The 22357-nt window shown below is 40.4% G+C and overlaps 1 protein-coding gene across 3 annotated transcripts in view; it reads right to left on the bottom strand.

The window, feature by feature from the left end:
- Window positions 1-22357, bottom strand: part of RORA (RAR related orphan receptor A) — an 810701-nt gene that overhangs the window by 39532 nt on the left and 748812 nt on the right. For all 3 annotated transcript variants that reach the window (XM_027553853.1, XM_027553851.1, XM_027553854.1), the window contains one exon: window positions 10061-10146. In XM_027553853.1, the coding sequence (XP_027409654.1) occupies window positions 10061-10146 (86 nt within the window). The remainder of the gene's footprint in view (window positions 1-10060; window positions 10147-22357) is intronic.

Here is a 22357-nt window from a genome sequence, read left to right as displayed (position 1 = left end):
TAATAATGTATTGTCAATTGCACTACTTGTAAATTGTATGTAATTGTATCAGTGACATACATACTACAGTTATGTATATATAGACACTGTTTTCCAGAGAGCTGATTGTTAAAAACTGACCAGCGGGTGACTGGACTGAGCCCAGTCCTTGCTGGATGCTCAGCTTTCCAACAGGCTGTCTAAGTGGCTCCTCTCTATTTTGGATAGGCACATACCCAGAGTTGTGGCGTGGCCTTCTACAGCCCCATCATCCCCACCACCAACACACACATATACAAACATTCTCCAGAAACTTCAGCTGGATGGCTTTATCTTTTTAAAAAATTAAACTATAGCTGGTTTACAATATGCCAATTTCCTCTGTACAGCAAAGTGATTCAGTTATATATGCCTTCTTTTTTATATTATTTTCTACTATGTTTATCATGGGATATATTTAAAAAATATATTTATTTATTTATTTTTGCCTGTGCTGGGTCTTCACTGCTGAGTGGGCTTTTCTCTAGCTGTGGCAAGTAGGGGTCACTCTCTAGTTGTGGCGTGTGGGCTTTTCACTGCAGTGGCTTCTCCTGTTGTGCAGCACAGGCTCCAGGGTGTGTGGGCTTCAGTAGTTGTGGCTGCTGGGCTCCAGAGCGCAGGCTCGAGAGTTGTGGCGCACAGGCTTAGTTGCTCTGTGGCATGTGGGATCTTCCTGGATCAGGGACTGAACCCATGCCCTGTGTTGGCGGATGGATTCTTTACCACTGAGACACCAGGGAAGACCCTATCATAGGATACTGAATATAGATTTCCTTTGTGCTATACAGTAGGACCTTATTGTTTATCCATTCAATACATACTGAATGGCTTTATCTTCATTCCGAACAGAACACTTCCAGACCCACTGATTATTTTCCCAGTCTCTTTTCCTCCAGTGTTTCCTTGCTCAGGCAAGGGTACCACCCTTAACCCAGATATTCAAAGCAGAAAGATGGGCCTCCCTGCTCCCTCCCCATCCACATGCATGCAGTTACTAAATTAGGCTGTTTCTGGTCATCTTCATATTCCTCAAATCCATCTACTTTTCTCTATCTTCACTGCAATTTTCTCAGGTCCCCACACCTGCCATCTTCTGAATGGGTTATTACACAGCCTAGGACTTGGAGCAGTCAACAAACACTTGCGGAATGAAAGACCAGAGGAAAAATGATGCCATGATAAAAACCTGTGGTGACAATCACATGGTGAGCTCCTATTCTATACCAAGCACCGGGGAGCACGCTTCACAAACATGATTCACACGCAATTCACAGCTTTACAAAGCAGGTATTTTTATGTCTATTCACAAATAAGAAAATTCCAGTTCAGAGAGGTTAAACCATCTTTTCAAAATCACACAGCAGTTGAAGGAGAGGCGCCAAGATTTGAATTCTTGAAATCTGGGTACATCTTAACCCAAAGGCCAGAGAGTTCTTAATATATTACCCAGAAGACATGCATACAAAGATACGGGGCAGACCAAACAAAAACAGATAAACAACAAACAGGTAAAAAAGCCTCACTTTTCAGTTGTACAAGGTTTCATATAATGGTTCAGACATGAGCTGAGGGAGATGGCATTTTATAGGGTATCAAATACTAGGTTTATACAAGTAGGAAAACAACTTTCCTTTGCTAGGTCTCTTTAATAAAAGGCTTTGAAATAGACGCGACATTTCCTATTGGGGTTATTAATATCTTCGCCCCCAAGTGGGCCTTAGCGGCAGAGACCTGTAAGTGTGGCTGGGAAGGTGTTGGGGTGGGGTTCTGGCTCTCAGGGGCTCCCCTCCTGCTCGGGGCTCCTTCCCAGGGAGGCACAGGCTGAAATGCTGATCTGATGTTTGGTCTTTTGACAATTTTCACTTAATGAATTGATTCCTACAGTTCATTAACATACCCACTTCCACTTCTGTATACACATATGTCTTAATTAGCTGCTCATTGGCTGTTTAATTACAAGAAAACAGCTGACAGCTGCCTTGCTGAATTCTAATGGCAGACGCGTTGGAACGGCTACACATTTGCTTTTGACAACCGAGATTTATTCATAACTCTATGATTTATTGTGAATGCTCATATGCCTGAGTGGATTATTGTATTTTCCAAGCCAACTGAAATGTTGGGATCTGGGAGACTATGGAAGTGGGAATCCCTCTCATTTCACTCCCGAGGCTGAGAAGAGCAGAGAATCCTAGCTGGAAAGGTATGAACTCAATTTCAGTTTTATTTATTTTCGGAACTTCCTGTTGGAATGTTCAGAAGTATGGGGGAGAGAAAAAAGACGTATCTTTGGATAAACGTGGGCTTGAAAGTTAAGGATTTAAAGTTAAAAAAGAATATAACTGGCAACTTAATTTTACTGAGGGGGAAAGAGGGCATGCATAAATTAAAATCAAAGAAAGGAAGAGGCAAAAGAAATGATAAAATTAAAGTCGGGGGAGGCAGGAATAACATTCCAAAAGGAAGCAAAAGAAAAGGGAAATTTGTTCTTTAGGAAAAAAAACAAAACAAAACAGGAAACATCATTTGCCAAAGTGAGCTGGTATGGCCCCACACTCAGGCAGCTGGTAGCAATAAATCATGGCAAGATGGATCTTCTCAACCACTTTTCCGTTCAATAGTGACTGAACTCCCCGTAGAATTGTACGTGCAAATGCTCTCTGATTAAAGCTGACCTCATGTGTTGTATTTGGTAAGAGATGTCTGTTTTGCCATACATCTGGTGATCTGCCATGCTCAGATCCAATCCTGGTGACACATTCAGCAACAGTGATTCCCAAGCAGGCATGAGAGGCCTTACTCTGAGCCAGACACCACGGTACACCCTATGCACCACAAGCTCACAAGCCCAGCATTTTCTATGAGCAGAGGCATGATGAAGATCAAACCAAAGAAATCGAAAAAAAAAAAAAACAAAAAAACTAAAACCAAAAAACCCCCTCAAATACCCAAATCATCTTGATGCAAATTGGGGTTTAACACATCCAACCACTTGTGCATTTATTTCATCACAGGCCTGGAATATGTTGCTAAATAAAAAATTTGTTCTTACCACCTGTCTAAAACAGAAATGAAATTCTGATGTCACAGGATGTAATAACAGCCAAATATAATTTTCATTTTAAATGGCTAGCTCTAATACTGGGGCCAAGTGCTATAAAGTGCTGAAGTAAAAATGTTGAGCATAAATGTACTAATGCTGAAAAGAGGACAAGATTGACCCAGGGTGAGTGAAATTTTACAACTGAAATGAAAATATTAGAACCCTTAAAAAAGAAAAAAAATTTGGGCCTAAAAGGAACATTTGTGGATATGTGTTTTTAACCTAAAACATAAGCAACTCCAGAAAACGCTTTAACTCTTTAACAGAAAAAAAAAAAAAAAAGTACTGATTTATATGTTCTGGGATATCTCTGAAAAGACTTGCTAATTTCAGAGAGAATATTTGTTAATGCAAAAAAAAAAAAAAATTCCAAGTTCTCCCTTTCCTGGGTGGAAGAGGAAGCTTTTCATAAGATATCATCTTAAATGTATTAATTGATGAATAAATATTTGACACATTCTTAGACTTATCACAAGGTAAAGGGTCTTAAGTGTAATCAGAAATCAATTTACTAACTTCAGTACTCAACTGTACATTATTATTTAAGAAGTTATGGACTTCCCTGGCAGTGCAGTGGTTAAGACTCCATGCTTCCACTGTAGGGACCATGGGTTTTAAACACTGGTTGGGGGAACTAAGATTCTGCATGCCGCGTGGCATGGCCAAAAACTAAATAAAAATTAAAACTGGCACACACAAAAAAATCTATGATGGACAAAAGCGATCAAAATTTAAAAAAGAAGTCATAGTTGAATGATAATTATAGTTAACACTACCATATGATATGTAAGAAAGTTGATATGAGAATAAATCCTAAGAGTTTTCATCACAAGGAGAAAAAAATTTTCCCTTTCTTTTTTTTTTTTTTTTCATTGTATCTGCAGTTAACCTTTGAACAATGCAAGGGTTAGGGGTTGTAAACCCTCATTTAGTAAAAAATCCAAGTTTAACTTTTGACTCCCTGCAAACTGAACTACTAATAACATAAATAGTTAACAAAAATTTTGTATGTTGTATGAGCTATATAATGTATTCTTACAATAAAATAAGCCAGAGAAAAGAAAATGTTATTTAAAAATCACAGGGAGGAGAAAATATACTGACAGTCCTCTGTTGTATTTATCAATACCATAAGTTTATGTCCTTTGTTTTCAAGATGAATTGTCTGTCAGTATCTACATCCATATTGTCATATACAATACAGGAGATGTTATATGCATTACCAACAGTAGACATCAAATATGAAAAGATAACATTAAAAAGAAATTCATATTTATTTACAATTTCTCCTCAGTATTATTTATTGAAAAAAATCTGTGTGAGTATAACTCAGTGGACCCATGCAGTTCAAACTCAAGTTGTTCAAGCATCATATGTGTATGAGAAAATGAATGTTAGCTGAAATTATTTTGATAACCATTTCACAACATATGTAAATCATACCATCATGCTGAATGACTTACTTATACAGTAACGTATGCCAATTATTTCCCAACAAAACTGGGGGAAAAAGTTATGATAGAGCCCCAAAGACTGAGAGAATATGGATGAAAAACTGTGTGTGTGTTTTTTAATCTTGAGATAAATGTTTCATCATTATCCTCTAAGCAGCCACTGTATTTAATACTGAAGGTAGGAACTGAAGTCGGATGATAAACAGAACCATGTCTCAAAAGAAAAGTGAAAAGGAAAGTGAAAGTCACTCAGTCATGTCTGACTCTTTGCAACCACATGGACTATATCCATGGACTTCTCCAGGCCAGAATACTGGAATGGGCAGCCTTTCCCTTCTCCAGGGTATCTTCCCAACCCAGGGATCGACCCCTGGTCTCCCCCATTGCGGGGGGATTCTTTACCAGCTGAGCCACCAGGAAAGCCAAGAATAATGAAGCAGTAGCCTATCCCTTCTCCAGTGAATCTTCCCGACTCAGGAATTACACCAGATCTCCTGCATTGCAGGCAGATTCTTTAAAAACTGAGCTACCAGGGAAACCATATCTCAAAAGAAAGCCTCAACCATAAACACTTCAGCATTTGTATTCACTTTGAAGAGCCAACCTGAACCCTGAAAAGCAGCCTCTCATTTTATTTCTGGCCTTCTCCTCTGTCTCCATGCTCCAAGGCCCAGCCCCTCCTCCCTGGCAAGCATGCCCAGCCTACATGACACCCTCTGCTAGTGCTCACCCAGGGCTGGGACTACTTTCTGTTCCAAAAGCTCAGAAACATCTTTTCTCACAAAGCTAAGCCCTTCTAGGCCTGGATTCAACAGTCTTCTGAAATGCAATATTCAGGGCTCGCCCAATGCTAATACATTGTTTCTTCATTATTTCCAAAGAACAAGGGCAATATTTTTATAATAAAAACCTTGGCATAACAGAGCTCTTAAAAATTTGGGATGGCATACTGTCTAACCTTATCTTCCACTGTAGAGAGAGTAACCCGCTGCTGCTGCTGCTAAGTCGCTTCAGTTGTGTCTGACTCTGTGAGACCCCAGAGACGGCAGCCCACCAGGCTCCCCCGTCCCTGGGATTCTCCAGGCAAGAACACTGGAGTGGGTTGCCATTTCCTCCTCCAATGCATGAAAGGGAAAAGTGAAAGTGAAGTCGCTCAGTTGTGTCCAACTCCTAGGGATCCCATGGACTGCAGCCTACCAGCCTCTTCTGTCTATGGGATTTGCCAGGCAAGAGTACTGGAATGGGTTGCCATTGCCTTCTCTGAAGTAACCCGCTGCTCTTGTTAAACCAGGCTACTACATCTTGTCCCTAGAATACAACTAAGACTTGCCCATTTTTAGGCTCTGGATGCCTAGTGGATGTGTGCTTCATGGGTCACATCTCAGACTGTGGCCTCACCCTAGTATTGCATTCTTCATATGCTACAAATGTCTCATCTCCACAAGTAGACTGTGAGCTGCATGAAGGAAGGATTCGGTCATCTTTTTTTTGGTTTGTTTTTGGCTGTGCTGCATCTTTGCTGTGGCAGGTGGGATTTCTATAGTTTTGCCACTCAGGGGCTTTCCCAGTTGCAGAGCATGGCCTCTTGAGTGCAGAGCCTCAGCAGTTGGGTTTGTTTGCCATGCGGCATGTGGGACCTTAGTTCCCCAACCAGGGATCGAACCCGAGTCCTCTGCAATGGAAGAGCGGAATCTTAATCACTGAACTGCCATGTCTATAGCCACACCACTCTGAATGCACCCAATCTCGTCTTCTGTGTCTTTAGATTCCTTATAGCATTTATAAAGCACCCAAGGGGGTGCTCGTATTTTCGTTGTTTATATTGGCAGAGCTACATATCAAATTAAGAATGGTCACAAAATCAAGACTGGACCCACAGATGTCCTGGAAATAGTGTCTGACTATACAGAGCACATTGCTCAGGCTTGCCCAAGAATAACGACCAGAACCAGTACTCAGTGAGTGCTTCTTACACTAGCACTCTTGTGAGTGCTTCACCTAAACGTGTGCAACAACAGAGGCACAGAGAGGTTGGGTGGCTGCTCAAACTGGTAAACAGCAGAACTCTGACTTGAACCCAGGCAGTCTGGCTCAAGAACCAGAACATAAGTCTGACACTGTGCTGTCTCTCTGCACACAGCCAAAGGGATATAGAGAGAGTGAGCTGGGAATACTCAGGAACCAGAAAAAGAGCTACCAAAACACCCACTTGTGCTGTTCATGTGTAATGCTTACCTGAGCAAGTATGTGGTGAAGACAGAATCATTTCAGTGACTATATATAGGTCCTATGATTTCTTGTGGCTTCAGGTTGTTTTTAAAATGCAATTCAAAATACATTCACAAAGTGATTTTTTTCAGACAAAGACTGAGTCACTTTTTTTCCTCTTATTAGATATCTATTTATATATCTAATCAGAAAAGTGAAAGTGAAGTTGTTCAGTCGTGTCCGATTCTTTGTGACCCCATGGAATGTAGCCTACCACACTCTTCTGTCTATGGGATTTTCCAGGCAAGAGTATTGGAGTGGGTTGCCATTTCCTTCTCCAGAGGATTTTCCCGACTCAGATCGAACCCAAGTCTCCTACATTGTAGGCAGACGCTTTACCATCTGAGCCACCAGGGAAGTCTAATCAGAAATTTTCCTTAAATCTGATGATTCTATCACAGAGATAAATTATCGACAATCTGTCATGATACAACCATCTCCATCTGGTTAGAATATGATAAATCATTAACACCACTGGCAAAAGTAGAAATCTCTTGACTTCACTCCTACTAGAGATAAAAATGTTAGTTGTCATGTACATACCACCATATATAAAACAGATAACCAACAAAGACCTACTGTATAGACTAGGGGATTATACTCGGATATTAAAGAATCTGCCTGCAATGTGGGGGACCCAGGTCAATCCCTGGGTTGGGCAGATCCCCTGGATAAGGAAATGGCAACCAACTCCAGTATTATGGACAGTATTATGCACATTCCATGGACAAAGGAGCTTGGTGGGCTACAGTCCATAGGGCTGCAAAGAGTTGGACATGACTGAGCAACTAACACACACATAAGGGAAAATAATCTGGACAAGATTCTGAATAACTGTGCTGTACACCTGAAACTACCATGACATTGTAAATCAACTATACGTCAATTAAAAAAAATGTTAATTGAGGCAGAAACTATGGTACAGAACAAATACTACATTCATCAAATATAAACACATACCACTGTATAGATCCTAGACTGGGCATAGGCCCAATCTGTTAATGAAATTAAGTTTTAATTGTTTTTGATATTTCCATTGTATAAAGTCAATAGTGATGAAAAACAGAACTGCAGACAACCAAAACCACGTTGGCACTGAGGCTGCACAAGACCTGGAAGGGAATCTAGGAAAATGACAACAGGGAAATAATAGCTGCCCTTTGCTTTCTTATCACTTTCATTTTTGTCATAAATAAACAAAGAAAACACACATCGTTCCTGCCTCTGTAAACAGTGGTACTCAGGGAATCAATTCAAATCTTTCTGAATAGCATGTTGTTAATCTTCAGAACTGCTGGGGTGTTTCCTATGAAGTAGCCTGTGCCCTCTCCCTGGCCCTGCCAGGTTCTGTATTCAATTCAATTTGCCACATTAAACTATGTGCGGCATTACTGAGAGACACAGACGGAGTGAGCAGCTTTGTCTGCTTGGGACCTGTCCACTTCAGAAAACACCTAGGTGACAGGCAATGCACAAAAGTCAAGTCTGCTTGGAACTCCTGGTAGAGGAGCACTGCTGGCTATACACCTTTCATCAGGAAAGGCCATGCTAGGCAATTATCCTCCAATTAAAAACAGGAAAAAAAAAAGAGAAAAAAAGAGGCTATGCCATCCCCTACAAGGGACAAGAAGGTGCAAACACAGAGTGAGTGAGGATGATGTGTGACAACTGTCCAGTCACATCAGCCAAATTAACCTCAAAAATCAATGAAATGACAGCTGTCATAGACAGATCCCTCTCTTCCTTACAGCTTGGGGTAACATAGGCCAGGCAGCTGATTTCATTTGTTTTAATTTTAATTTAGTAACTAATTTGGAGGGAGGGCAAATTGAGGAAATAATTTATTTTCCTTGCTAATACAGAAGCTTGAGGTCTTGAGGGTTACCAGAGAGATGAATAATTCAGTTTCCTTTGAGTAGAAAGTTCTCTATTTCTAAAGATGAGTGAATTAAAAAAAAAAAAAAGTTATGTAGTTGGTGTGCGGAAATCTCAAGCTTCCCCAAGATGAGATCGATATGAAGCATTTGTACACTTACAAAGTGGTAAATGTTACGATGAATGATTAACAGTAAAACAAGACATAAGGATGCTATGAGGGAAATTTCTCTTAAGTCTCTTCAGTAGTTACTTGTGTGTGAAGGTGGTTTTGCATTTTATGACATTGTATTTTCTAATTTCACTAAAGGAAATCTAACCAAATATGTGGATTTTATTTTTTTCCTTCAGCATCCAAATGCTTTCGGGCTAATCCAGGCCTGGTTCAGTAGCAAGCAACTGTCTCAGAGGCCTCCTGCGTGTCTAAATAGCTTCTCTCCTGTTTATCTTGCACTGTTTTATCCTGTAAGCAAGCTGTCTCAAGGCCCTTCCAAGATAAGCAGGAGGATTTAAATCTTAATAAATTGAAATTTGAATAACAGAGGCAATCTAGGTGCAGGGGTCTTGAATGATTAGGAGAAACGTCTCTATTTTCCATTCCCACATTATGCGTGTGCTGTCCATGTTGCCCTGTGATCAGCATCAGTAATGATTAAAATAGTAACAACAGCAAGAAGACTATTAGATTTAAATAGCACTTTTCAGCTTATAAGGACTAAGTATAGTTTTTACTTCTATTCTTGGAACAGTTCTAAAAGACAGGAAGGATGTCACTTTATGGATGAAGAAACAGAGTCACTAAAAGAGGCAGACGTGCCTAAAACAATAGGAACAAGTGGCGGCCCTGGGACCAGAACTCAGTTCTTCCCAAAAACCTTGCCACAGTTTGACCAGATGTATCAACATCTGTGTGCCAACAATAAGATTTTCAATTGCATTCCCATTAAACTTATCGGAAACGCCTTCTTATAAAGCTTATAACAGGGACATTACGAAGTCTAGAGTCATCTCTTTTTTGAAAGAAGATAACCAGAGAGATATCAATGCTGGGATTGGAAGTGACAAATGAGCCACACTCAAACGCTTCTCTCCAGCCTCCCATTATTTTGATGGGAGGTGTTTTATATGTGTGTGTGCCTGTGTGTATACACACATATATCTATATATAAAACTTCCTTCACTGTAATGAACACCCAATGCTTATTTCGTCCTGTTGTTTCTCGTCACTCAAAATGCCAAGGGGTTGAATTTTTAGGCATCGTAGAAGTAAAAAATAAAAGTCACAAAGATACCCCCACCCTGAACATTAATAGAAACAACAACAACAATTGAAAAGGCTTACCTTGCAGCCTTCACATGTAATGACACCGTAATGGATTCCTGATGATTTGTCTCCACAGATCTTGCATGGAATAATTTCAATTTGAGCTGCAACAGAAGCACGCAACCAGTTAATTACATTTTCTTTTAAACACCTTATAAAAGCGTTCCCTGATCAGCATTTGTATCGTGAAAACTAATAACCTGCTAAACATTATACTGCATTAACTATTCATTGCTGAACTGTGAGGGTCCCCCTAGAGCCCTGGACTAAATTATGGCTGCTCGTTATATAATAGCTTTCAGGTTATTAAAATGGGTCATTTGAGAAGGTGTTTAAGAACCCACAAGAAGACTGGAATCAGCATTTCAAAGCCTTCAAGAACTGGAGAGTTCGCAGTTTAGGCCTCAGAGCAAAGCAGATACTAAAATGTTTCCTCTGATCTCATTTTCCATCATTATTTTTAAAAGGTCATAAATCTGTGTTGGCTAGAGCATTGTAGCTTGGCAGGTGAAGAAAAATAGACTCCAAAAAGTTAAGACTACTTAGGAAAACGATTCAAGATATTAATAAGTTACATATGTTGGTAAGAATTCCTTACTCATCTTTTCTTAATTAATGGACTTGCCATGTGTTAAAAATTAGTCCATTTGTGTATGATCAAAACCTTTCAACCATAACGTTAATATCCTATCAGAATTTAACAGTGATGAATCTGGACAAATAGAATATGTAGCTTCTGAGTTATTTATGCTGAAAATTGATTTTCTGGTATAGCATGCATGTATTTCTATCTAACTGATTACTTAAAGATGTCTCATACTGGAGGAATAACCAAATAATTAATATATATTACACCAAAGTTCCCAAATATGATAAAGCACATTTCTAAGCAAACATACTTTATCTTGAGCAGAGTTGGAAAGAGCATAATTAAGGATCAAAAAATAACTTAAGGAATAGAATAATTAGGCAAAACAAAGTACTTGGACCACCTCTTAAATATAATTTATGTGTGAAATAAAGAATTGACACTAGGCTAAATATACAGGATGGTAACATTCACCAGTTTACCTGAAACACGCCATTACACTAAATTTATTTCCATGGTTTTCACTACTGGATATGTTAGATTATCTACTAAGTCACACATAAACACAAATTGCAAGTGCCCAAGTATACTTCATTTTCATAAAGACCCTACCTAGTGCTATGCCTCACACAAAGCAATGACTGGTCTATGGAATGTATCGATATTGCATGATGTAACTAACACACGTACACAGAGTCCAATGTCATATTGAGCCCAATTTCTTCCAATGTCATATCACATCATATCCAGGGGTAATTTCCACAACCACTTACTCTAGATCTGATGTAATGTCATATTCGATACTTTGAAAGAGCACGCATTACTGGACTTAACCTCATTACACATGATGTGTTCCCGTTAACTTCCTTCCAAGGGGACTACAAGTACTGCAGGGTCTTTTAGTGAGTCCTTTTCCTATCAATCACTTTTAGTGTTGACTTACTTAGTTTCATGGTCCAGAGCTAGACACTGTTCAAAATCTCACATCCAATAAACGTGCCATAAACCCAAAGCCTTCTAATACCCCAATAATGGTGTCTTTGTACACGAATATGTCTATTTGGAATTATGCAGCTTAATATGTTATAAGATCACACTCAACAAAAAGATCTTCTTTAAGTTGGTCTCCTCATCTTACAGACTAGCTTGATTTCTTCAAGGAGAATTCATTGTTAAATCTAAACTCTAGTAATGTTACACACTTTTGGCTCCTCCAATATTTTTAATATATGGTAGAGGCACAGTTTTATGCCATAGATTGTTTGCAGCTCTAGAGAGAGAAGATTTTGCCCAGTGATTTTTAGAGACAAAAGCCAAGTGGTAGTAGAAAAAGCCTGAAAGGTGGTATCAACTGAAAGTTACTGCCTGGATTCTCCTATGTGGATGAACCAGTCTGTAATGAGAACCAGCCTCCCCCATCCCAAACCTTCAGGAAGAGAATAAATAGACAACACAAAGTACTTGAAAGTGTTCATCATTCAGTCATGTCTGACTTTTTGCGACCCCATGGACTGTAGCCCACCAGGCTCCTCTCACAATGGCATTCTCCAGGCAAGAATATTGGAGTGGGTTGCTATTTCCCCCTCCAGGGGATGCGATCAAACCTGGGTCTCCTGCATTGCAGGCAAATTGTTTACCATCTGAGCCACCATGGAAGCCCCATCTATTAAATTCAACTGATATAAGAAATAAGGAAGACAGAGCTGCTTCTGCTTATACCTCACCTCAAACTGTATTAAGAAAAATTAGACAAATCTTGTTAGGCTTTATAGTTTAAGTCAGCATCAAAGTGAAAAGCAATATTAGCACTAAACTTGGGCCTTTCAAGAGTTATTTTCTTAAAAAAAATGTTTATTTATCTATCTTTGATGGCACTGGGTCTTCATGGCTTTGTGCTGGCTTTCTCTAGCAATGGGTCTCCATTGCTGTGAGCTGCATTGTGGTGAGAGGGGGCTGTTTTTCATTTTGGTGTGTGGGCTTTCCATTGTGATGGCTTCTTTTGTTGCGGAGCATGGGCTCAGTAGTTGTAGTGCATGGGCTTAGCTGCCTGGAGTCATGTGGGATCTTCCCGGGCCAGGGATTGAACCCATATCCCTTGCATTGGCAAGGGAATTCTTAACCACTGACCACCAAGGAAGCCTAAAGGTTATTTTCATTTCATCTTAGCAATGGGGAGGTCAAGCATACCTATTCAGTCCTCTATAAGATAGGAAAAGCACTAGGCAGGCCAGATAGGGAGCACTGAGTAGAACTATATGTATCTGGATCAAATGGAAAATGGTGTACAGTTGTTCACTGCCTGGATTGCTAGTGGATGATCCAAGAGAAGTGCCATGATGATGTTTAAGGCAGTGACCAAACTGCCTACTAATGGCTCCTGGAATCTTGAAAGTGGTCTGGAAGCCTGGTAAGGAAGGGTTTACTCATGATGGGGGTGCCCCTGGGATTGACACCCCAACCCAGAACTTCTACCCTTGGGATGGCTCTCAACCAGGCTGGGAAGAGGTTGGGAGTCAGGGTGGGAAAGTCACTGTGGTATAAATCCAGGGTTTGGTGTTACTACCACAAAGGACCATTGGCCTACGTCAGGCTCCCAAACTCCTGCTGAATCTTCAGTCTTGCTGTAGCTCTGGAGGGCACTCTAGCTGAGACATATTTTGCAAGACTTTATGGAAGCCAGATGCTTCCTATGAATGGACTCACTGTAGACTGGCCTGCACTGTCCAGTGAGCGGCGAACTGCCTAGACCTTTGGTCCCTGCGCTGTGTTTGTGCCTGGCTCCAGTGGGCAGTGTTGGCCAAAGATTCCAGGTTAGAACAAGCTTCCCTAGGAATCTCGTGGTGAGGTGATGGGAGGGTTCGCCAAAGCCAGGTTCTGATATTTAAATTCATCGGGTTAAACTATTCTTCTAGCCTACCTCTTTGGGTGGCTCTCTTAGCTCAGAAGACAATTTCAAACACAAGTGCTCTTTAGGAAATGACTAAAATCCACTTGCCCCCAAAAGCAAATTCTCTGAAAGTGATCTGATCACATGTGTTGATCTTTCCAGAAAGCAAACATTTGCAGATCAGAGCAGGGCACTTACTCAATCTTCCATTCAATCCAACAATGCACAAAACCACCTCCTTCTATCTTTTTCAGTCAAGGTACAGAATTCAGACGTATCAAAGAGGGGAAAAAAATAGTCAATGCCTCACAAATTTTTCAAAAGGAAAGCAGTTCAGCTCCACAAATTGGCGTTTTCAGACCAATAAGAGGGAACAGGACAAAAATCTCCCTGCCCTTCGCTTTCCATCCCTCAGGCTTTTCCATTTTCTAACAGGCAGTGTTGCGTCCTTTTAAAATAATCTTCTTGTAACAAAAATTATGAGTCTTGGCCCATATATATACTGCACATATTAACTCAGCCAGTATTTCAAAGGATGAAATCTGTCAGACACCACTACTGTCACAAGTATATTGATTAAATTAGTCCACATCCATATTCATTGCAGCAAAGAGAGTTTATTGTGTAGCGCGGAATAGCTGAAGCAAGACGCACACATATAATCATGAATTGGCTTAACAATGAACAATCTTGCTATGAAAAATTCTAATTTGCCCACATTTTCAGCTCTATTGCCTAAATAATTTGCTCTTTCATGCACCCTAAATAATTCAAGCAGCTCTCCACACCTGCACAGGCAAATTTCTGCAGTTTTCAAGGAGCTAACAACAAGTGGCAATGGGGCGTCAGGAAATTCTGGAATGCAGGTGTGCTAATTAGCCAAGTGGTCCTTAGGCTGGCCTGTCATTTAGCACTGCACCTCTGAAAGAAGTTTGCTTTCTACTTTTCATTATAGAAGATAACAAGACATTGGTGTTCTCAACACCTGACTTGTTTCTCAGACTTATTTCTGGTGTTATCTTGGTCCCAGAGAAAAATGCCCATTTTTCCCAAGAATTAAAAAATACAAAAAATTTTTAAACATGTAATTGCACAAGAGTTGTATCCATCACTTTAATCTGTGGGTGAAGAGTGATCTCTCAACAATAATCTAAATGGATAGATAGTAATCAAAAGAAAGAAAAAGAAAGTCGCTCAGTCGTGTCTGTCTCTTTGCCAACACCATGGACTGTAGCCTACCAGGCTCTTCCATCCACAGGATTTTCCAGGCAAGAATACTGGAGTGGGTTGCCATTTCCTTCTTCAGGGGATCTTCCCGACCCAGGGATTGGACCCCAGTCTCCCGCATTGTAGGCAGACGCTTTACCATCTCAGCCACCAGGGAAGTCCAGATAGTAATCAATAATATATCAAATATTCAGGCTTATAACATGTCAGGCATTATCTAATCTATAATTAGATAATCAGGCTGTTCTAACAACCCTACAATGTAGGTGGTATCATTGTGATCATCATCTGTATTTTTTTAGATGACAAAACTGAAGCTCAGAGAGGCTAGATAACTTGCCCAGTGTCAGAGAGCTAGGAAGAGGTAAGGCTGGAAGGTGGACACATTTTGTCTTTTTCTCTAGCTCAAAGTCTTGCACCCCTTTGGTCCTGCCTCTTCCTCATACTGAACAGTCAAGTTGAATGTCTCCAATACCTTCAAACATCAGGACAAACTGCTCCCGGTAAGAAATCATTAACCGAGGATCAAAAGACATCCCATAGGTAATCGAGTTAAACTTAATACTACTGAGAACTGATGTCAAGATGTCTTTCTAGTTTATAACTGGAAATAATCATCAACCTTCTGAGACCATTCTTCTCAATTTTATAAAATACCAAGTTTGGGGACCTTAGGGTGACCAGTACCAATGCTGAACACTTCTTAAGACCAGGAATGTTACTTCACCAACCTCTCAGTCTCAGTTTCCTAGTTGAAGAGTCAATGATATAATGTCTAAATGACATAGCACATACGGCCATTTTATATATGTATTCTATATATATGCACACCACACAATTCTTAGAGTTGGCACTCAAAACACAATTATTATTATTGTTATTGTTGATAAGAAATCCTGCCTTATAGCGAAATGAAATTCTTTTCTGCGGACTTTAAGCTCTTTCCAAAGTGAGGATAGAGAAAAGCAGCTTATCCTCCAAATAATATGACAGGCAGTTCATACCAGCTACCACAGCAATCCTTTACAACGTTGGCACTTAACTGTTGGTACAACACAGCACATGTTACAATCAATGTGGGATGTGTCATAAGGCATTCATTGCTAATAATAGCAAAAAAAAAATTAAAGATTTGAATGGCTCATATAAAAAATAAACTAATACAGACCTAAGCTTATCCCAATAATATCTTTCACTCTAGCTCACTTGCATAACCATATACTTTCTTGAATTGGGCTGAACAGGGTGGGATTACTGTTAGACTTGCTAGGAAATGGGCAAGTCCTGGGTACATCCATGACAGTATGTCACATATATGAATGCCAAGCAATTGTATGTGTTTTGCAAAAACTGTCAAGAACTGCTGCTTAAAAAAAAAGTAGTTTTACACCGATCTGTTGGCAGCATTTTTCCTGGAAGGCTGAGAATATGGAGGACTTTTCACCTGCTATGTTACATATTCCTCTAAAGTTTGAATTTTTTTTACTACCAACATGCATTACTTTTGTAAGCAGAAAAACCAATAAAGATTAAAAAGAAAAACCCTAAGGCATTTGATTTTATTTTCAGCAAAAATGGCTTGAGTGCTTTATGGATTAGTCACTTTATTTTATCCCCTGTTTAAAACTGCTGGGGTATTAAAGGCTTCAGCAGCTGCCTGGATGGCGGTCTGGCTTGCGTGTCAAGGCCAGCTGTGGGGGGAACAGGGAGTCTTCACCTGGTTCCCTGGAGGGACTTTGGTGACTCCTGACTTCTACAGTTTTGTAGCCCCTCTGGTCTGGCATCACTAGTTTCAGGGTCTCCAAGGACTCTGATGGTGCCCGGCTGAGGGGGCAGAAGTTGGGGCTGAAATTCACCTGCTTGTGAGCCCTGCTGCAGAGTGGCTGGGGTAGCCTGGAGGAAGGGAGCCTTTTTCTCTCTCCACGCTCTCACTGTTGTTGCCCAGGACCCCAGGCCACCATCAGGGTTTGCAGAGAGCTCACAATGCAGCTTCATGGTGGGAGAGAACAGACTGTGGGCTTCGAACAGTCTGGCATATTCTGTCACCCTGGGCCTAAGGCTTGGAGTATAGCATGCATTTGTTTCCCAGGCCAGGCATGGTCAATAGTCCTCCTGGGTGAGGAGGACCAAGTTCCAATTACATACCCTGCAAACTAATAATCAACTTGTTCTGCCATTTTGTCTACTAAATATATACTAAATATAATACTGGTATGTGTTCCTGGTATAGTCTTTTCTTCCACTGACTTTTGGATTTTCTTCATTATAGTACTTGATCCTAGTTGAACATCACCAAAGCAATGACTCCCCTAATAGAAAAGTCCTACCCCTTTGGTCGAGCTGTCTTGTGGTCATTTCTGGCAGCAACGGTAATGCTTGATATTTGCAGAGTTCTGTAACAGTTTTTAAAGTTTTTGTCCTCATTGGCTTCTTTTGGTTTTGGTGTTCACAACAACTCTGAAGTAGGCAGATGGGTCTTATTAAGCCCCATTCTGCACATGTGGAAAATGAACCTCAGGAGGGTTAAATGGCTTCTTCTCTATGTCTAGATTCTCAGGGTTTAATTGTAGAGGCAGCCACCAAAGAGGGAAAAAAAAAACAATAAAGCTTGGTGTCTCTTTCTTCCTCAGAATTATCTGATGCCTTTAGGTTTATGTCATCGTCAATCTGGGGCTCTCAAGGGGAAATGCCATGAAAAAGTAAGAGGTGGAGGCTGACCCAGCTCAGAAATGGAATTGGCAATCCTCCTGCATTTCCCTGTGACCCTCAACTCCCTGGGTGGCCTCAAGCAAGTCGCTTACATCTCTACTTCCTCCATCCATAAAATGGGAATAACTCCTACCTCCCAGGCAGGTGGTGGTAAATGAATGCTCACAAAACTCTTTGAAGATGAAAAGACCTATATAAATGGGAAGCTTTAGGAAGCTTGGCATATCATCCTTGGCAAGGACCAGGACGCGGTTCCCTCACTACCCACAACAGGCTCTGCCACAAAGAGAGTAAAGAAAAACCCAAAGAACTGTAATTTTCATCTGCTAACTAGACTCAAAGTTTTTCTTTGTTAGTTTCCAAAATGCCTTCCTGAGGGACTGTGTGTGTGCATGTAAGTTGCTTCAGTTGTGTCAGATTCTTTGTGACCCTATGGACTGTAGTCCACCAGGCTCCTCTGTCCATGGGGATTCTCCAGGCAAGAATACTGGAGTGGGCTGCCATGCCCTCCTCCAGAATCTTCTGGACCCAGGGATTGAACCCACATCCCCTTAAGTCTTCTGCATTGGCAGGCAGGTTCTTTACCACTAGCGCCACCTGGGAAGCCCCGAGGTGACTAATGAATTCAAATGTCATTATCTTTGTCTCAGCTTGACAGACACATAGATGGAGAAGTCACTTCTAACAGTGTCACAAGCAAAGTCACTGAACTAAGCCTTTCACCAGGACTTGGGCTGTCTTGCAGAGGGATCACGGAAATGGCATGATTTTTATATTTTATACACAATAAACACGTTACCCTCTGGCATTCTAATCCTCGGTATTAAGTTTATGTCTGACTCAAGTGTTAGTCGCTCAGTCCTGTCCAGCTCTTTGCAACCCCATGGACTGTAGCCTGCCAGGCTCCTCTGTCTATGGAATTCTCCAGGCAAGAATACTGGAGTGGGTAGCCATTCCCTTCTCCAAGGGATCTTCCTAACCCAGGGATTGCACCCAGGTGTCCTGCATTGCACGCAGATTCTTTACCATCTAAGCCACCAGGGAAGTCTGACTCAAAGGACCCTGTTAAATTACAGCCACGCAAAAAAAAAAAAGTCCTGTACCTTACTTCGCCTTCCCCCACCCCACCGAAGGTCTATGCCTTTTGTACTATTGAAAGCCACCTCTTAAAAGCTTTAACTTGATTGTGGTTTCTGCTGAAAATGTAACAGCTTTTTAAAAATCATTTTTAAAAATAAAACTGTTACATATACTTGCCAAATACTTACACATAAACATACTTCAAACTCTCCAACAGATCAAGCATTTGCAAAGGAAATCTAAAATATGACAAAATCAGAGTTTTGAGACAGTAACTCTTTCCTTCAGTCTTTAGCAAGTACAACTTAGGCACTTAAGAGTTAAAACTCTGGGCCAGAAGGCCCCATATGAATTCAGAGAAAGCTGAGCCGTGTATGCAGGAAATCTCTGAAGAATGAAGAAGATAGGCACATGCTGTCATGTGGCTTTCTGTGAATATGCAGGTAGTTCTGACAACGGGAACTGAGTATTAATCCTTTGTGATATGTTTCTATCTCTGCTGGATTAAGCTTTCCAGAGAAACTGACTCGCATTCCCTGATACACATGTGTCTTTGCTAAAAGCCAAATCCAAAAGGGTACTTTTATCCCTAGACAGGGAAATTATGTCAAATTGGAGAAGAAACAGATTTTTCATACAGAAGATCAGTGGATGGTTTTGATTTTTAGATCAAGTTCTCTTTCTTGAATTTTCCTACTACACAGCCATGCACAGAAGACCTCAATTTAAGGCAGCATACTCTTTATTTTTTTTGGTAATTATTGGTGACCAGCTAAAACTTAGGACAAAATAATTGAACAGTAAGAGAAATTGCTTCCTAATTTTACTTATCCAGGAGGTCAAATGCTGAATAAATTCTCACCCAACAAAAGATGATGCTGTTAAAATCAGCAACACAAATACTTTTCTCTTTTTTGGGGTCTTTCCTAATCTAACCTCCATCACTTTTGTGAACAATGGGAATATACTTGTTTTTGAGGATTCGTGGGGTTATGTGAAATCAACAATGAAGACAAGGGTAACTGGCCATTCAGCTAATTATTCTCAGTTGGGATAAGCCCCCTCAGTGAAAACAGTGTCAGACTTTATTTTTTTGGACTCCAAAATCACGGCAGATGGTGATTGCAGCCATGATATTAAAAGATGCTTACTCTTTGGAAGGAAAGTTATGACCAACCTAGATAGCATATTCAAAAGCAGAGACATTACTTTGCCAACAAAGGTTCGTCTAGTCAAGGCTATGGTTCATCCTGTGGTCATGTATGGATGTGAGAGTTGGACTGTGAAGAACGCTGAGCGCCGAAGAATTGATGATTTTGAACTGTGGTGTTGGACAAGACTCTTGAGAGTTCCCTTGGACTGCAAGGAGATCCAACCAGTCCATTCTAAAGGAGATCAGTCCTGGGTGTTCTTTGGAAGGACTGATGCTAAAGCTGAAATTACTTTGGCCACCTCATGCGAAGAGTTGACTCATTCGAAAAGACCCTGATGCTGGGAGGGATTGGGGTCAGGAGGAGAAGGGGACGACAGAGGATGAGATGGCTGGAAGGCATCACCAACTCGATGGACATGAGTTTGAGTGAACCCCAGGAGTTGGTGATGGACAGGGAGGCCTGGTGTGCTGCGATTCATGGGGTCGCAAAGAGTCGGACACGACTGAGTAACTGAACTGAACTGAACTGAAGATTCTAGAATTAACTACGTTTTTTCAAAATAAAGTTCTTAAGAGATTTTCTAGGACCTTGAGATCAGATATGTCTAACCAAAATCCTTCTCTTAAGTTTCTCAGTATGGGTTAAGTCATTTAATATCAGCAAGAAAAAGAATCCATCTTATCTTACTAACAGGTTAGACTATGATCAAGAGAATTTCTTAAAACCTTTTATTCCGACAATAGACATATGTCCCTTATATAATTCTGGATAATACTAGACCAAAAAAAAAAGTGTCATCTGACTCACAGAACTGCAGCTAATCTTTTCTAGCGATCAACCTCACTCTAGATACCCATTCCTTTTTTCCCCTTAACAAGAGCAATTGTGCCACATTTAGGTTACGTCTTCCTTTGCTCACAGTTGAGAGCAATGGGGTCAGCTCTTTGCTTTCATCATTCAAGGTCTGTTTTTGACAACAACAGAAAAGAACATCTTTAAAACCAAAGCAAATCTGTAGATCTTATCTAGTTTCTGCTTTACCAAAAACATCAAAATTACTCTAACTGCGTTTTATGAAATGACCTTACTTTACACCATTACCTCAAAATTCTCACACCCAAGCCCAAGAGATAAGCACTCTATTTTACAGCCCTCTTAACTTTGTACCTGCCTATGCACACCTCAAATTATAGTCATTCTATGACCTTGGTAATTCAATTTACAAGATTTTATTTTTCAATGGATACTTGAAATGTTACAAAAATGAACAAACCTGGTGATTCAATTACCAGTCCAAAGACAGAAAAATCCATTGACACAGTATGTGTGTGCTAAGTTGCTTCAGTTGTGTCAGACTCTTTATGACTCCGTGGACTGTAGCCCACCAGGCTTCTCTCTCCATGAGATTCTCCAGGCAAGAATACTAGAGTGGGTTGCCATTTCCTCCTCTAGGGGGAATCTTCCCAACCTAGGGATCAAACATGCGTCTCTTCTGCCTCCTACATTACAGGTAGATTCTTTACCACCAGACTAACCTGGGAAACCCCATAGAAATCTATTTGTTCTATATGATTTCTTATGAGTCTGGTCCATTGCATGCTTAGCATAGAGCATCACAGTTCCCTGAATAAATCAATCAAAACATTCTGTTTGTCTCAGAATCCTCTTTAAAGGGCCAAAGTCTCCTGCCTAAAAAGTCAGCAACTGAGTGCAAACTCCAACTGCACAATTTCTCTGACTTCTTAACAGTGCTATAACCTGCTGAAGATGTGCAGAAGTAGGTCAGAATAACAAGAATCCAGGTTAAGCCATCATACCTCATCAGGCAAAGGAACCTATTGTTTCTTTCCATTAGCTTGGTTTTCGTGAAGATCAATTACTGTTCACTGGATATTAGATCATATTGTTTAAGAAATATTCCCTAACCAAATTGTTTGGATTCATGCCGGAAAAAAAAAAAAAAAAAAAGAAAATAACTTGTAACTTTAAACCTTGAAAATACATTTGCTTTCCTCTATATTAAGCCATTGAAGGCTAAGATGATAACACATGCATAGCCACAGAAACACAGATCGGTGACACCAAAAATGTCATGCTCTACAGATCATTTCAGGGGGTGACGATGGTTAAGACGATTGCCTCACAGCCCAGACCCCTACTCTACCTTCGCACTATTTCCCACTTTACAAAGTCACCGTAGAATTAACAGGAAGAATGGAGTTCTGGGCAAGAGATCAAGGAAGGCTCTGGTCTTTATTAAAAATCACAAGCAAATTATTTAGCTTGCCAGAAGCAGAAGTGTAGATGTTGTCATACTAATCATTTTAAGACTTTAGGATCTTGAAGGATTAGTGACCAATTCCTAGAAGACAAATTCCACCAGGTTTCCACCTCTAATTTCCAGAACCTACCCAGTAACATCTAAGCAACAGATACCGCAAGTTCTAAGCCTCTGAATACAACAGTGCTGTATTTGTGGATTACAGGCCAACGGTAATTTTTCTTGAAAAAAATTCTCTTTTATAATGTTTCTCTAAGATAATCCACTCAGCCAGACATAAGAATGATCAGCAAAGATCCCAAGGAATTTTTTTCTGACTATCTAAATGCGTGTTCTTTTAACGTGCTTATTAAAGAAACATTTCCATTCTTAGTTACAATATATAACA

The sequence above is a fragment of the Bos indicus x Bos taurus genome, chromosome 10 (genome assembly GCF_003369695.1).
Source record: "Bos indicus x Bos taurus breed Angus x Brahman F1 hybrid chromosome 10, Bos_hybrid_MaternalHap_v2.0, whole genome shotgun sequence".
NCBI lineage: Eukaryota > Metazoa > Chordata > Mammalia > Artiodactyla > Bovidae > Bos > Bos indicus x Bos taurus.
The sequence above is the reverse complement of the archived record's forward strand: the minus strand, read 5'-3'. Positions and strand labels throughout refer to the sequence as shown.